The 13,671-nt window shown below is 52.9% G+C and overlaps 2 protein-coding genes across 3 annotated transcripts in view; one reads left to right on the top strand and one right to left on the bottom strand.

The window, feature by feature from the left end:
* Positions 1-4,672, bottom strand: part of rtn4rl1b (reticulon 4 receptor-like 1b) — a 102,561-nt gene extending 97,889 nt beyond the window's left edge. Inside the window, exon 1 of the mRNA XM_088616096.1 lies at positions 4,544-4,672. Coding sequence (XP_088472222.1) covers positions 4,544-4,556 — 13 coding nt within the window. The 5' untranslated portion in view covers positions 4,557-4,672. The remainder of the gene's footprint in view (positions 1-4,543) is intronic.
* dph1 (diphthamide biosynthesis 1) overlaps positions 1-13,671 on the top strand; it is a 70,672-nt gene that overhangs the window by 44,755 nt on the left and 12,246 nt on the right. The window contains exon 5 of one of the 2 annotated variants that reach the window (XR_015929064.1): positions 521-789. Coding sequence is in view for 1 of the 2 variants with exons in the window: in XM_088616099.1 (XP_088472225.1) it covers positions 5,067-5,088 (22 nt within the window). In the remaining variant the exon portion in view is untranslated. Of the gene's footprint in view, positions 1-520; positions 790-4,972; positions 5,089-13,671 lie in introns of those variants that run through there. The other variant, XM_088616099.1, reaches the window with a different exon arrangement.

Below are 13,671 nucleotides of genomic sequence, written 5' to 3'. Positions count from 1 at the left end.
CTGTCCTCAGCTAGATGTCTTAGGAAGGCCAGGTCCATTCTCAAGGACCCCAGTCATCCCAGTCACAAACTCTTTTCCCTCCTACCGTCCGGTAAACGGTACCGAAGCATTCGGTCCAAATCCAACAGACTACAGAACAGCTTCTACCTCCAGGCAGTAAGACTGCTAAACAGCCAACCTGCAGCTCCTTCAGCAGATCACCTGTAATGGCTACATGGACACAGTCTTCACTGTATTCAGCACAACCGCACTGCTTGTATATCCTGCACACACCCTGGACACAGCAGCTCTACTCATATTGAGTTTGATTCCATTTCTATGACATCTATTACTAAGTAACCTTATTTTCATAGCCTCAGTTTTGTGATTTTTGTGTTTTTTGTGATTTTTGTGATTTCTGTGAGCTCGCAGAAAAGACATTTCATTGCCAGCAACTACTGCTGCACGCCGCATTGTTGTGGGTTTGAGAAATGAAATTTAATTTGATTCTGATTTTGATTTGTCCGCCCTCGGCCCACAGCTGGACAGCGCCGTCGGATCCGGAGCTGGGGGCTGAGCCGGGACCCCCACCCCCCCCCTAGCGTGGGCAGCTGTGACGCCAGGTCGTCAGGGGCGCCAGGGGGGAGGAGAGGAGCCAGGAAGGAAGGAGCCAGCTGGACCGGGAGCTGTGGGATGTGCGATCTTTGTCATTGGGAACAGAGAGCTGGAACAGCGCTGGCATCGAATGGGAATAATCAACAGCTGAGCCAGGACATGTGGCGTTGAGGCTCCATCACTGCAGCTGACGCAGTGAGTATCCGTGAGGGGGGTTCTGAGCTTTCGATTAAGAGTTAACCTCGCCGAGCCCGTCCCTGGGGAGAGCAGGTCATGTGTATTAGGGCCCTGCAGCCCCGTGGTGTGATCAGGAAGAAACGCACCCGACGGATGCAGGTGGCAGAAGAGGCAGGAGAGGGGTGAATCGATATCGGCCCTGCTCCCCTGTCCCAGCAGTCAATACAGCTTGGGCTCTCATTGACCTGGACTCCGCAGTGATCCGGCTTAATTGGACATCAGTGTTCCATTCCGAACGCCTTATAACCAGCTCTGTCGCATGGGCTCCTCGGATCTCAGACATCGAGATCATCTGCAAGGCACGAAACCGCCCGGTTTGTGCCCGATGTGTAAACTTGAAAATTAACCTCCAGGCATTAGGACCCACACAGACCGCAGGGTGAGCGCCCCCTGCTGGCCCCACTAACACCTCTTGCAGCAGCCACCTTAGTTTTTCCCAGGAGGTCTCCCATCCAGGTACTGGCCAGGCTCACACCTGCTGAGCTCCAGGGGGTTGCCAGTTGTGAGTTGCAGGGTGATATGGCCAGCGGCATCTCACAACTGAAGGTTGTAACCCCCTGAAGGTCATCATTTCATGCCTGTGTTTCTCAGAAGCGTGTCTAAAATATTCTGCCTCTGAGGCCCGCAGCACAGTCCTCTCCAACACGCACTCCAGAGTGATCACCGGTGTTACAGGAATACCAGCAGTCGGAAAACGGCGCCCCCTAGGGTCAGGCTGGTGAAAAGGTTATTGCACGTTGTGTCGCTGGACGTTGGACCGGAGGGAAAGATGGAGGAGGGAACTCGGCTGAACTGGCAGCCCAGTATGTGATCTCCTGTCACAGCCTGAGGAACACTCAGCCTGTCTCCCAGTCATTCTCCATATGTCTATATGGAAATATCTATATAATTGCGTCTTTATTGTTAATGTCTGTAGAATGTTTTCCGTGTTCATTGTATCTGTTTTGCTTTGGCACCACTGATTGTACTCATCCCAGTAAAGCACCTTGAAGTGCAGTGAATTGAATCGGGTTCAATTCCCGAGGTGCTGTCTGTGTGGAGTTTGCATGTTCTCTCTGTGTTCGCTTGGGTTTCCACCCGGTGAGCTGCTTTCCTCCCACAGTCCAAAGCCCTACTGGTAGTGAAATAACTGGTTTCTGGGATTTCTGGCCGTGATATGAGTGTTTGTGTCTCCGTGTGTGCCCAGCAGCGGACAGGTGTCTCGCCCAGGCTGTCCACCCTGCCTTGTGCCCGTTGTTTTCCAGGCAAGGCTTGTGCTGTCCCAGCCCCTGAACTGGACGAAGTGGGTAGGACATTGGACAAATGGAAACGCGGATAGGCCTGTATCAGCGGTACACGCCACCCCTTGGCAGCATAAAAACGTGGCATCATTTCTGAGGAGTACTACCCCCTACAGCTCTGCTGATTTAAAGCAACGTTTTAAGGCAGAGACGGCACTGTTGTCCTGCTTTTATATTTACACAGGGCGTAAATAGGATCCTGTGTGATTATGTGTAACCAGCCCCTGGTACTCGAACAGCTGAGGGAGCTCTTGTTCCTGCTGAGGCAAAGACACGTGACCACAGGCTCCTGCAGGCCCGGGTCAGCGAGACACGCCCCCCGGCCCGCGGCGGTGTTATGACACACGGCTCCCTGGAGGGGGAGCCCCTGAGCTCGGCCCTCGCCGCGGCCGGGCACCGAGGCCGCCCGGCCCAGCCTGACCGACAGCCTCTCAGCCGACTGCCGCACACCAGACCCATCTGCGCCAAAACACCGGTGCGTAGCTTAAATATCGGAAACCCTAGCACACTATGGACGCAGCTTTCTCGGATAACCCGCCGTTTTGCTCATTCGCAGTTCAAAGTTTTTTTAAATTTCATGGTGTTTCTTTGGGGGGAGAGGAGGGCGGCGAGTGACGCTAATGTCGCTCAGACTCCCAGCAGGTCAGGGCGCTGCTGTGTGCAGGCGGGGGAGTCTGGAGTAAATATCGGAGAGCTGCGTTGTTTTGGGGCAGGCGGAGCAGTGCGGGACTTCATCCCTGACGAGCGACGCTCTTGTCAACAGGACACGGTGTGAGCTCGGGGGTATTAAGGACTGCGTTCCGTTATCTGATTCGCGCATGAGAGCAGATCACCCATTCCTTCGTCGGTCTTCGTACACACATATCCACGTCTCCCCAAAGGCTATACGAGTATAAAAGTCTCTGTGCATTTGCTCAAGCTGAAATGTTCATCTCTCTCCTGCTCTGCGCTTCTGCACTTGAAATAATGTGCGAATGCGACGCAGGAGCCACGAGCGCGCGAGAGAAGAGATAGTCGGGGACCCGGCTGGCGGGGGCGCGCGCGCGCGCGCGGCCGGGGCCGAGAGCGCCCCGAGGCGCCGCCGGTAACCGGGCGGTCGCGGAAGCGGGGGGACCCGAGCCGGGCGTCCCTGTCACTGCCTCAGCCTCGGAGCGCAGGTCGCAAGCGCACCACAGCGGCGGCAGCCCGGCTGCTGCGTTATGCCGCTGAAATCCATAATTTCATCAGTGACCTACATTCAGGCGATCGCGCTGGAGTGAATGAAACACTAAACCGCTTTCAGGTGGCTTTTACACTTTTCTAAGCAAAACCCCAGCAATGCAGTGTTGATGTGATTTTCACATTTCACAGTACACCCCAAACACTACAAGCAAAGACAAAAGTATAACTGGAATGCTTGCGGTTATTTAGCAATCGTACTACAGACTGGGGCAGATGAGGCGAGAATCTGTATCTGAAATGTTCTGACCAAGCCTTATGTCAACACGGGAGCGTAGTCCGAGGAGATTAAACGCCTCTTCCTTCTTCCAGTCTGACACCTGGAAACAGGTGCATCAGTTGTGAGCGGATATAAACACCAGCCTCCCGTCCGTCCCCAACTCCTACATCTTGTAGTGGACTGCGCCACCAGTCCCAGCTCCACTAGTCCCTACTACACCAATCCCAGCTCCACCAGTCCCTACTACACCAGTCCCAGCTCCACCAGTCCCAGCTCCACTACTCCCTACTACACCAGTCCCAGCTCCACTAGTCCCTACTCCATCAGTCCCAGCTCCACCAGTCCCTACTACACCAGTCCCAACTCACCAGTCCCAGCTTCACCAGTCCCAGCTCCACTAGTCCCTACTCCACCAGTCCCAGCTCCACCAGTCCCTACTCCACCAGTCCCAGCTCCACCAGTCCCTACTCCACCAGTCCCAGCCCCACCAGTCCAAGCCCTGCTTCCCTCCTGGGCACCGGTGGGAACACGCACGGGGTTTCACCACCTCCCCGGTCGACGCTCCGTGCCCGCCGGGCTCCTCACCCTGGACACGACTCCACGGCCCCTCGCGGACCCCGTGGGCTACTGTCCGACACAACAGCGGCCAAACAAGCTCTCAAACTGCAGTGCGGCACCGCTGTCTCGATTTAAGTACAATATTACGCGAGGAGGATAAATATTTCATGTGCTCCATAAAGCGTGAAGAGGCAGCCGCTCTGCCCCCAGCCTGCTGCGCCCGAACAGCCTGGACCCGTCTCGCACCAGGCTGCGTGCCGACGCCGGGCGAATCGAGCCCGGACTGCCGAACCGCGTTCACAAGATCGCCATCTCTGCTAGCGCAGGTAGCCCGCCAGGTAGCACCGCTCACTCCTGCAGCTCAGTAAACCCACCGGCCAGCGGAAGCAACACCAACAAGCCACGGCAACAAAGTTTTTTTTTTTCTCTCACTTACCCCGTTTGAACATGTTGGAGATTTGCTTGGTTTCGCGCGGAGACACGCTCGTCCGACCCAATATTCCAGACTGGCCGGGCCCGTGGTTTGTTTTGGGGGTGTTTTGTTGTTGTTGTTGTTTGTTGTTTTTTGGAGGGGCGGGTCTGGGGCGAGTTTTCCCTGGAGTCGCTTCTTCTCTGTTTTCGGAATGTTTCTCAGCCGCCTCTCCCAGTCACAGTACAATCCCCTGAGGTCCCGGGCCGAAACCGAAGAGGGTCGTGTCCCAGCAACCCGACAGCGCAGGAGGGCAGACGAGGGGGGCTTTCTTCGGCATGCTCACGGCTCGTGCGCCTCCTCGCTCGCGGGAGAGATTCTGCCTTCAGAAAACGGCAACAGCAACAAGACCGACACTGGCTGACAAACGGGCTTCTGACTTCGCCACAGATAAGACCCTCATCCCCTCCTCCGGCTTCCCGTCCCGCCTCCCAGAACAGAGGAGGCTCTCTGTTTGTGCCTGAACGACAGTCTCGCACACCACCCAGAAATGTTCGCCAGCGGAGCCCCCCGTGAGTCCAGCCGGCGAGCCGGGTCGCGCCGCGCAAGAAGTTGCAACACGAGGCCCGAAACGAAACGCTGAAGGAGTCCGAAACCCCTCGCCTACGAGCGACGGGGTGCCGCCGTCCGTCTCCCGCCCGTCGGTCCTTCGGGCGGGTAGATCGCCGAAGCGGTTGATAAGCAGAAGCAGATAAAACCGCGGACGCGGCGGCCGTGTGCTCCGCCGACAGGTGAACTCCGTCTCCTCGCCGAGACTTCAGGCTCCTGCTCACAGCGCGCCGCCCCGCGCTTGTGCGCTCCGGCGCGGGAGGACCGGAGCCTCTGTCTCACTCGCGGACCCCGCGCGTCGCTGGCGGGTTGGGCTGCACCTGGGCGCCCGTCCGCTCCCTCCGCTCGCCGCTGGCCGCGGGCTGACCGCCGCCGGGTCCCGGGGTCCGCAGGTGCGCGTGTGTGCCGCCCGCTCGCAGTGCTCCCAGCCCTGGGTTGGGATAAAAGCGGCAACTGTCCTCCTTCTCATCAATAAATCAGCTTAGTCCGGACGAGGCGCCGGTTTCCCACTGTCATTTACCCTCAAATAAACAACAGCGAGAAAGCGAACGGAGTCCCGACGAGCCCTACGCTGCCCCGTGGCACGAGTGTCCTCTCCTCGTGTTGTTATTTCCGTCTCTTAATTAGCCAGGACGAGTAATTAACGGCGGGAGACGGCACCTCGCAGTCTCGCAGGCAGTCGAAGCGCAAAAGGCTCCCGCTCGCTGCAAACCGCTCTCTCCTGCAACACAACGCCTCCTATATTTAAAATTTATGAAAACGCGTTTTGCTTTCAGTTGAGTTCAAAAATACCAACCAATTCCCTCGGCGACCTGCGCTCCGACATGTGACGCGCTCTCCGAAGGTGTTTATACTCTCCCTCCCTGTCAGATTACAGCGCACGCGAAAGCGGCACGCAGGATGCTGTTTTGTGTAGGGTGGGGGGGTAGGGCTTTCTTTATTAATCCAAAGAAGATTTTAGCGTTTTATCCCGGACATTAGCGGGAGATAGCAGCTCGGCGCAGCTGGGAGAGATGACAGATTGTTCAAATAACGCCCAGCCCTCTCAAAGGGAGAACTCGCTGATAATTCTGACCGTCAAGAGAGAGTGGGCTTGGTGGAATAATTCGATCAAACACTGGTGTATAACTTTCCGATTGAAGCGGTTCTTGATATACTATCTGCCTACAAAATGCTGAGATTTAATTACCAGTCCAGCAACACGACGCCTCGTACGGGGAGATGAACTGTACTTTCGGGCCGGTTTCCTACAACATTTCGGGCTGAATGAGACGCTTTCTGGTGCTTGATTATGTGCCACGCCGGCGTGTAATCTGGGACGCCCGCGGAGGTTTAGGCTGGGTTTTAGGCAGGCAGGTATTTTGTGTGATGACAGGGACGCAATATAGCATTTTGTCCTCCGTCCTGTGACGTTACACCGCGCCTTCCTTTATTTAAAGAATTTGGTTCATCCAGACTTTTTTTGCGGGGGTTAAATGACACTAATTCCGGCAAATTGTAATATACAGTAGTAACACCTTGTTGCAGCCCCTGGTGACGACTGTCCGCGCTCGCGGGGTGCTGACGCGGGCAGGAGGATTCAGCACCGCGGACAGCTCGTGCCGGCCCGTCCCCTGCCGCGCGGCCGCGCCATCACGTGGGCTTGCGGCCCTCCCGGATCAGGAACCCGCCTCGCGATTCCGGTTCGGCCGAATCGCGCTTAAAACCTCCACACCAGCAGGGAGGCGGGGAAGCGTGTTCCTTTTGAGGGTGAAGACGGGAAGGAGTGGGCTTTGAAAGAAACCACGACTTTGCTGAAGGAAGTGACGCGTCTTAATAATTAATAACAATAATTGCTTACAATTTTTTTTCTGGACACTCCACTCAACGCGCTCAAAGTGTTCTCCTGTAAGCCTACTGGCCATCTCCTTCAGGGACGGTGTCTGCTCTTGTGTTGATTATGAGGGCATCACGCTAGGTGTGCTGTTATAGGTCTGCCCCCAAGCCTCAACACTGTGCCTCAACACTGTGGAGATTGTAATTCCAGATCTCCTGGCACTGACACACTGCGGATATCTATCCATCCATTTTCTAACAGCTTTATCCAGACCAGGGATCGAGCCTATTGTGGCCAGCAACAGGCCCAGGGCAGGGTACACCCTGGATGGGACGTCAGTCCATCTCAGAGTTGACACACAAACACAGGCACGCACACACTCACACTCACACTGGGGCCAGTTTTCCCAGAAGCCAACGGATCTACCAGCACATCTTTGGACTGTGGGAGGAAAACGGAGCACCTGGAAGAAATGCATGTGAACACGGGGAAGAACATGCAAACTCCACACAGATAGCACAGAACTGAGCCCAGGGCCCCAGCACTGCGAGGCAGCAATAGTAACCCCTGCGCCACCGTGCCGCCCCCACTGCAGATGTGTGAGACAGAAACAGACAGACAGGCCGAGAGACAGTATAGACAGTCGGACGTAAACAGCTGTCATGTATGATTCAGTTTCAGCTGTATGGTATCACAGGAATTTTGAACGTAACGTGTTGGGCAGGACCTCCTCTTCAGTGAAAAATACAGGATGCAAACTGTTCCCCTCCAGAACACAGACATTTTTTCACCAGCAGCAATATCACTTAACAAGCTCTGCAGGGACAGCCGGCACGCTGGACAGGTCCAGAGAGCTCTGCTGGGACAGCTGGCACACTGTGCAGGTCCAGAGAGCTCTGCTGGGACGTTCAGCACACTGGGCAGGTCCAGAGAGGTCTGCTGGGACGTCTGGCTCGCTGTGCAGGTCCAGAGAGCTCTGCAGGGACAGCTGGCACACTGGACAGGTCCAGAGAGCTCTGCAGGGACAGCTGGCACACTGGACAGGTCCAGAGAGCACTGCAGGGACAGCTGGCACACTGGACAGGTCCAGAGAGCTCTGCTGGGACAGCTGGCTCGTTGTGCAGGTCCAGAGAGCTCTGCTGGGACATTCAGGACACTGTGCAGGTCCAGAGAGCTCTGCTGGGACATTCAGCACACTGTGCAGGTCCAGAGAGCTCTGCTGGGACGTCTGGCTCGCTGTGCAGGTCCAGAGAGCTCTGCAGGGACAGCTGGCACACTGGACAGGTCCAGAGAGCTCTGCAGGGACAGCTGGCACACTGGACAGAGCTCTGCAGGGACAGCTGGCTCGTTGTGCAGGTCCAGAGAGCCCTGCTGGGACATTCAGCAAACTGTGCAGGTCCAGAGAGCACTGCTGGGACGTTCAGCACACTGGGCAGGTCCAGACCGATGCACCTCTTCCCCATTGGTAAGGATGGCAATGAGAAGATCAGAAGATCTGCTGCCCAGAAAAAAATAAAATCCGCACCTCCCTCTGGGCTGCTATTGAGAGATGGAACCAGGCTGAGGAGATTCCACTATAGGCTGGCTGACTTCCTGTGGCATTTATCTCTCCTATTCAGATGCGAAACGGCTCCAATTCTGCCTCCACCTTATCGCAGCAATAATCTTAATATCCCTAATTGCTAACAGAAGGTCCCCCCCCCCCCCACCATCTTTAAAACCCACCCGGCTCACAAACACATGTCCAGCAGCACTTCCTGCTCTTGGCTCGTGTGGAAGAAGCCTGAAATTGAGTGATATAATGCTGGGAGATTATTTTCGCGAAACAGCAGCAATGAAGCGATTACAAGCACAATCTGAGAAAGCTGGGAAAGGCATTCTGCACTGTGCGTGTTACAACTGTACATATTTCTAAATATATCTTCTGAAATACCTTCTATTTTTAAGCATGGGTGTGAGGAGGAGGTATCTTTTTTCAGGATTGTGTGTGGTTGTTTTTTTTTGGCGAAACAATGAAAGGGACCCCACACCTGAGCAGAGTACTCTGGCAGGAGGGGATGTTTGTCTTCGGAGGTGGTGTGATCTGGGGACAAGAAGAACCTTCCAGCCGTGCTGTATCTGTGCTCGCCCCTCTCCAGGTGAGGTGAGGCAAATACTCTCTGGCTGAGCGCCTTACCTAATCTCTTCCCGGCAGGGCTAACACAGAGCCCTTCCATGCGTGCCTCAAGGAGTGTGTAATCAATGCACCCGATCTGCTTATGATCAGACCATGGAGTGGGCCAGGTGGTACCTACTGAGGCATTCGATCGCCAGGGAGGTGCAGCAGCACCAGTACCACCTGGCCCGTTCCGATCGAACAAGCTCGCACTGATGGCGCACCATTCGATGGTCTGATTACAAACCCATAGGCCGATCAATGTATCACCGCACAGCTCCGGAAGGTCCAACATCGCTGTACGCCCTTGAAAATGTTTACCAGAGCAAAGCTGCCTCCTAATTTCGCTCTGCCCCTGTGCCTGTTACCGTTTCACCTCGTCATCCAGTTCCTCGCTGTTTCTCTCCCGTGTGCTAGTGTTTGATCACAGCAACTCGGTGATTCCCCACTGTGCTTCTGCTGAGCTTTTCCACGATCACCTTTCTTCTAGCGGTGAATTCCAAAGAAAGGAGGAAAGCAGACCGGAGAGAGAAAAAAAAGCAGGAGAAGAGAGAGAGAGAGAGGGAGAAGAGTAAGTGCTCCTCGGGGCGCAGGACAGGTGATTAATTGAGAGAGGCAGCCGGTCGGTTTGCATTGCCTTGTTGTGCAGTGTGAGCCTGTTGACACGCAGACAGAAACAACACCATCCTGTGATGGCAGTCTGGTCCCAGGTGAATTCTTCGCTCTCCTGTAATTATTCTCAATTAGCGCTGTTACCATGGCGAGCCCGGCGAGGAGGGAGGGAACGAGGCCCGGGCGATTCCCCAGCCTGGCGGAGCAGGTCCCCCCTGGCAACTGGGCTACCCCAGAAATAACACTGTGGCCCTTAGAGCCCCCTTCAGTGAGACACCTGGGTCAAGTTCCCAGGACACAGCAGCAAGGACACACACTGGACAGGAGTCAAAAGCTGTGTCTACTGATTCATCATGAATGGAATCCAGTTTCAGGTGAACCCTACTTATTACTGTGCATAATGGTAGGGTACTGATTTTAGCTTTCTTGTGGGGCAAACTGTACACTGCGGGACAATGAAGTTTGGCACACGTGGTGATGTGTCTCTGGAGAACACACACGTACAGACCCACTCCCCCCCCACACTCTCCCTCCCTCTCCTTGTCCCTTATCTGCTTTCTGGATCAATATGGATGCAATGCCACTTTGGTGCTCTGTGTGTACCTGACTTGTTAACATGTTCTACAAACCTACAGCAGTTCTCACAAAGAAGTGTCTCCTGTTCCCAGTCATGAACATTCCCTTTTGTGGCCTCGTAGCCATGCTTAGCTCAGGGTGCAGTAGTACAGCCCTCCGCACTGCTTTCACTCAGAGAGCCCTCAGTACGTGGTGTTTCAGGTTGGCTGGGGGAAGGGTGGCCCCTGTGTGGCTGGTCATATCGGGTCTGTGGCGCTGGTATTTCAGAGAGAAAGAGTCTTCCACACTCAGGCTGATGAGACGAGCAGGGCCGCAGGTCTCTCCGGTGGCGCGAGCTCGGGGCTGGAGAGCCGGGCAGAGGAACACAGCCACAGGGAGGGGGGGTGGTGGCGGCACTATCCGGTTACACCAGCCAGCCCTGCGGATAAAGATTTCCGATGGATCCTGGGCTCTAGACCGAAACTGCATCGATCAGCGGAAGAGAGAGAGATGGGCTGGTGGGCACGACGGTCAGACTGGGCACGTTACTCCAGGGGCTGGTGGCACAGCATTGTTGTCTGCAGGCCCTGTGATTCTGGGCCTAACACTGGGATAAGATCCATACTCCGAATCGCCTCCTCTCATCCCTAACGTTTTTCATTGTTAACTGTTTAATAATTAACTGAGTCCAGTTATTCTTGTGGGACACTAATTCGGCAGATTTTGTTGGAAATGATCTCTACGGTACATTTTTACTAGCGCTACAAACCTGCTGAACTGGGGCTCTCTAGGACCAGAACAGCTACGAGACCCTGATGATCCCCTGTAGGACTGAACAGTTTGTCATGCTTGAGTTACAGATTGCACCTTCCTATGCATCAAACCATCAGCCAATTAATTAAAAAAAACTGCTTCGTTATGTTGTGTTTAGTTCAATCGTTAAAAAGTGGGTTCCCAAATGTTTACATTTGAAAACAATTAAATAATTCAAATCAACATAATTATTTGGCTAATTAAGGGTTGAATTATGTAGTCGAGGAACCCTTGTTTTAGGAGATCTGGGCCAACAGCAACACTTTGATAAGGTCTCTCAGAAAGAAGGAAAAAGCATCCAAAAAAAGTCCAAAAAGAAAGACAAATTTCCCTGCTGTCCAGGCCCTGCCTATAGCAGACAATCTTTGAAACTGGGCACTGCGGATCCATTAAAAGTGGAGTTTTTGATTCCTGATCTATTTACTAATCCATGGGCACCTAGAAACAAGGGATCAAAATATAAAATCAATATCTGGTCAATCAGGGAGGTACATCAATTGCACTGCACTGAGGCAAAATACTGAACCACTCAGCTCGCCAAAGCAATTATAGGCATTGATTCCAAATGTCCAGTCAGATGTGAAAACAATTGTGTTGGTTTTCTAATCACCACAGCAATGACAATGCCAGTAACACAATTATACATACCGTAAACACCTGGCTAGTCACACATTTCTTATGCTGACCTCTAAGACAGCAGTACTTAAATAATACCACAGCTGCAGCCTGTTCTTGTACTGGGAAGAATGGTTGTGCTGTACACATGCATCTTTTTAATCTTTGAAGGTTATTTATTTTTTTTAAAAAAACTTTAATTCTCAACAGAACCAAGCTGATTTGGAGATCCATAATTCCTTAGTTGTTTTCTTGAAAAACCTCTCTCCTAGAAGGCTTCAGATCTTCAGATAAAACGAAAAAAAAACAACAACTTTTCATCAGTTGCCGGCTGTGGTTATTCTTAAAAAGATTCCCCGTCACTTCAGAAGGAGATAAATGACTCATTTTCACACACCTCTCCAATTCGCAATTGCATTTCTACACAACTGATTAGATGCGATAGCAGATGGAGGTGAGAATGACTGGGAATGTGTTACAGGCTTCCAGGATTATTCATTACTTGAAAATAAATAAATAAATGAATGGGTTTAAATTCTCACTAGTTGTCATGGGCACTTCCAGACAGGCACTGCTAAAGACTGTCTGGGTCCTGAGCCATCAGAATACAGGCAGTTTGAGAATTAGCCGTCCCTTTCATACTGTGATGAAGAGGGACACACACTGTACTGTATATTATGGCAGCCTAGAGACTTAAATTCCATTCAGTGTTAAGTCTTTCTACTGGGCTAATTAAGTCATTATGGGTAAATTCAGTGAAATTGGTTGGATTATAGTTCTGAAATATCTCCTCCTGAGGCTGCAGGCTGTGCTTCAGATCTGTTATGTAAATCCAATGATTTTGAAAGGTTTTAAATCACAACGAGCATATAACAGTTTACATCTCCAGTAGAGGCTGACTGTGGTTATGACATTGTGTTCTTTAATGGAGTGAATTTATAATAATAATTCCTTACACTTATATAGCACTTTTCTGGACACTTCACTCAAAGTGCTTTACAAGTAATGGGGATCCTCTCCACCAGTGTGCAGCCCCACCTGGATGATGCACCAGTCCTCTCCCCACACACCAGCTCTCAGTGGGGAGGAGAGCAGAGTGATGAAACCAGTTCAGAGATGGGGATTATTAGGAGGCCATGATTGTTGAAGGCCAGGGGGAAATTTAACCAGAACGCTGGGGGTTTTCTGGACACTTCACTCAAAGTGCTTTACAAGTAATGGGGATCCTCTCCACCAGTGTGCAGCCCCACCTGGATGATGCACCAGTCCTCTCCCCACACACCAGCTCTCAGTGGGGAGGAGAGCAGAGTGATGAAACCAGTTCAGAGATGGGGATTATTAGGAGGCCATGATTGTTGAAGGCCAGGGGGAAATTTAACCAGAACGCTGGGGGTAACACCCCTACTCTTTTCCAGAGACGCCCTGGGATTTTTAATGACCACAGAGAGTCAGGACCTCGGTTTTACATCTCACCTGGAGGACGGTGGCTTTTTACAGTATAGTGTCCCCATCACTATACTGGGGCATTAGGACCCACACAGACCGCAGGGTGAGCGCCCCCTACTGGCCCCACTAACACCTCTTCCAGCAGCAACTTTAGCTGTCCCAGGAGGTCTTCCATCACGGTACTGGCCAGGCTCACACCTGCTGAGCTTGTCCTCAGCTTCCAGTTGTCCAGGTGGGGCTGCACACTGGTGGTGGTGGAGGGGAGTCCCCATTACCTATAAAGTGCTTTGAGTGGAGCGTCCAGAAAAGGGCTACATAAGTGTAAGAAATTATTATTAATTAATTGTATTTTACTGTATATGCTTTATACTATACACTGACTAAACTATACACTGGCTATACTATATACTGTCTGCTGTTGGTGTAGGGGGAGGCAGGAGAGCAGCTGACAGTAGCAGGTTGGTGGGAGTCAGTGCGCTGATTGAGCTCTACCTGAGCCTGACGGTCCCTCTCTCTCCTCCCAGCTGCTGCCGC

The sequence above is a fragment of the Lepisosteus platostomus genome, chromosome 22 (assembly GCF_059453375.1).
Source record: "Lepisosteus platostomus isolate fLepPlt1 chromosome 22, fLepPlt1.hap1, whole genome shotgun sequence".
Lineage (NCBI taxonomy): Eukaryota > Metazoa > Chordata > Actinopteri > Semionotiformes > Lepisosteidae > Lepisosteus > Lepisosteus platostomus.
The sequence above is the reverse complement of the archived record's forward strand: the minus strand, read 5'-3'. Positions and strand labels throughout refer to the sequence as shown.